At 44.1% G+C, this 1,793-nt stretch overlaps 1 protein-coding gene across 1 annotated transcript; it reads right to left on the reverse strand.

The window, feature by feature from the left end:
• Positions 1–5: 5 nt before the first annotated feature.
• Positions 6–1,382, reverse strand: LOC106107503 (the record flags this gene model as incomplete). The annotated part of the gene is made up of 4 exons (XM_013288381.1): positions 1,294–1,382; positions 767–883; positions 526–675; positions 6–50 (listed from the first exon to the last, which is right to left on the reverse strand). Coding segments are annotated over exons 2-4 (294 nt in total), but the record flags the coding sequence as incomplete, so codon positions are not given.
• Positions 1,383–1,793: the final 411 nt, after the last annotated feature.

Genomic DNA, 1,793 nt, shown 5'->3' on the forward strand with positions numbered 1-1,793 from the left:
AGCGCGCCGCCGCACTCCGCGCGCACGCTCAGGCACGACCGCGTCGCGTCCTGACAACCACACAGTCACTTGCTGCTGTCACTTTACCCTCAAAGACTGACTGATTTATACATCACTTTTTTTTACTTACCCAATAGACTAATTTCAAAAAAAATTTTCTTCAATCTATGTTCAATATACTACCCATTTTATGGTATTTAAACATAAAATCGTGCATTTAAGGGTTAACACTCCCTTAAGAACAATAGAGTGCAATATTACAATCACACAGACAGTGGAAGCTACTCCGCGTACATTCTGATGAGTGTGCATGCTGGAGACCAAATTTAAGTCTTTTCCCCTTTCCATTTTATAATAAGGAAAGGATGAAAATATTATATACGCATAAGGGAAAATATTATTACGCGCTTCTCCTCCGCCGATATAACGATTTGTGGATGTTAACAGCAGTGTTCGTTTCGCTTTTTCGGCGATTTAAATGGCCGCTTGCTTATTCGCCAGCTTCTAAAATAAACGAGCGAGTACCATGGCCTCGTTGAGCATGCCGAGGTGCATGTACTGCAGCGCGAGGTGGTAGAGCGCGAGGTGGTCGTTGTCGTCGAGGCGCGCCGCCTGCACCAGGTGCCGCAGGCTGGCCTCGCTCGCCGCCTCCTTGTCTATGCGTCCGTTTAGTTTCTGAAAAAACAACATCCTATAGCGTTCCCTGCAGCAGTGGGCGGGGCGGGGGCGGGGCGGGGGCGGGGCTAGGGAAGGGGGAGGAGCTCACCTGCGCACGCATCTGGTGTCCGATGCCGACGTAGAGGTGGCAGCGCGCCAGCACGGGCCCGTTCTTCTCCGTCTCTATCGCCAGCGCCTCCTCTGCCATCTCTATACCTTCCTCTATCTATGGACAATTTTCATTGCACTTAAACTTTCGTCAATATTAACAACTATAAGGTTTAATTTATATGACTTTGACTTTTCAGTAACAATCACTATATTAATAGTGCTGAGTATTGTAAAAAACTCAATCTGTTAGTGAATTTATTTATTTATTTTTTAAATTTTGCTATTTCATTCTGTTATTCCCATTTTGCAATAGATGGCGTTATATATAGTAGAAACCCGATAACTTAAAAATCTCTATAACTTCAAAAAATAATATGTTCCCTTCCCATCAGAGCCCAAAACCTACAGCATAGACCCTTGATAACTTAAAACCTCTATAACTTAAAGTATTTTGTGTTTCTTTTGAGACTTGAACTTATCGAGATTCTATTGTGTATGGCAAATGTTTGTTTGTGCGGTACCGACCCAGCCGGCGCGGTAGCAGTTGGCGGCGGCCAGCAGGCGCAGCGGCGCGTCCTGCGCGCACAGCAGCGCCGCGCGCCGCGACACGCACAGCGCGCGCACGTGCGCACTGTGCGCGCCGCTGCCTGCACACACACACACAGCTATTATCTCCTACCTCAATAACGCTAAGAAAATTAGTACCGGGCTGGAGAATTAGCGTAACACTGGATTTTTGGCATAAACATCACATATCTGACAGCTGTCAATGACATTAGACGAATTGGATATTCGCGCGCATTCCTGGCGAGATGTCTAGTTGATTATTTAATACCTAAATGCATGTTGGAGCATTTATACAACAGTCTTCTTTTCCATACGCAATAGACTATTTTAAAAAAATCTTTATGTTCCCTTGATCTATGTTCAACTAACTACCCGTTTTAATTTAGAGTATTTTAAAAAAATCATGCATTTAACGGTTAAATTAAAATCGTTAGTTAAAATTATACTAATTGTTTTAA

Source organism: Papilio polytes, unplaced genomic scaffold (genome assembly GCF_000836215.1).
Source record: "Papilio polytes unplaced genomic scaffold, Ppol_1.0 DF822048.1, whole genome shotgun sequence".
Classification (NCBI taxonomy): Eukaryota; Metazoa; Arthropoda; class Insecta; order Lepidoptera; family Papilionidae; genus Papilio; species Papilio polytes.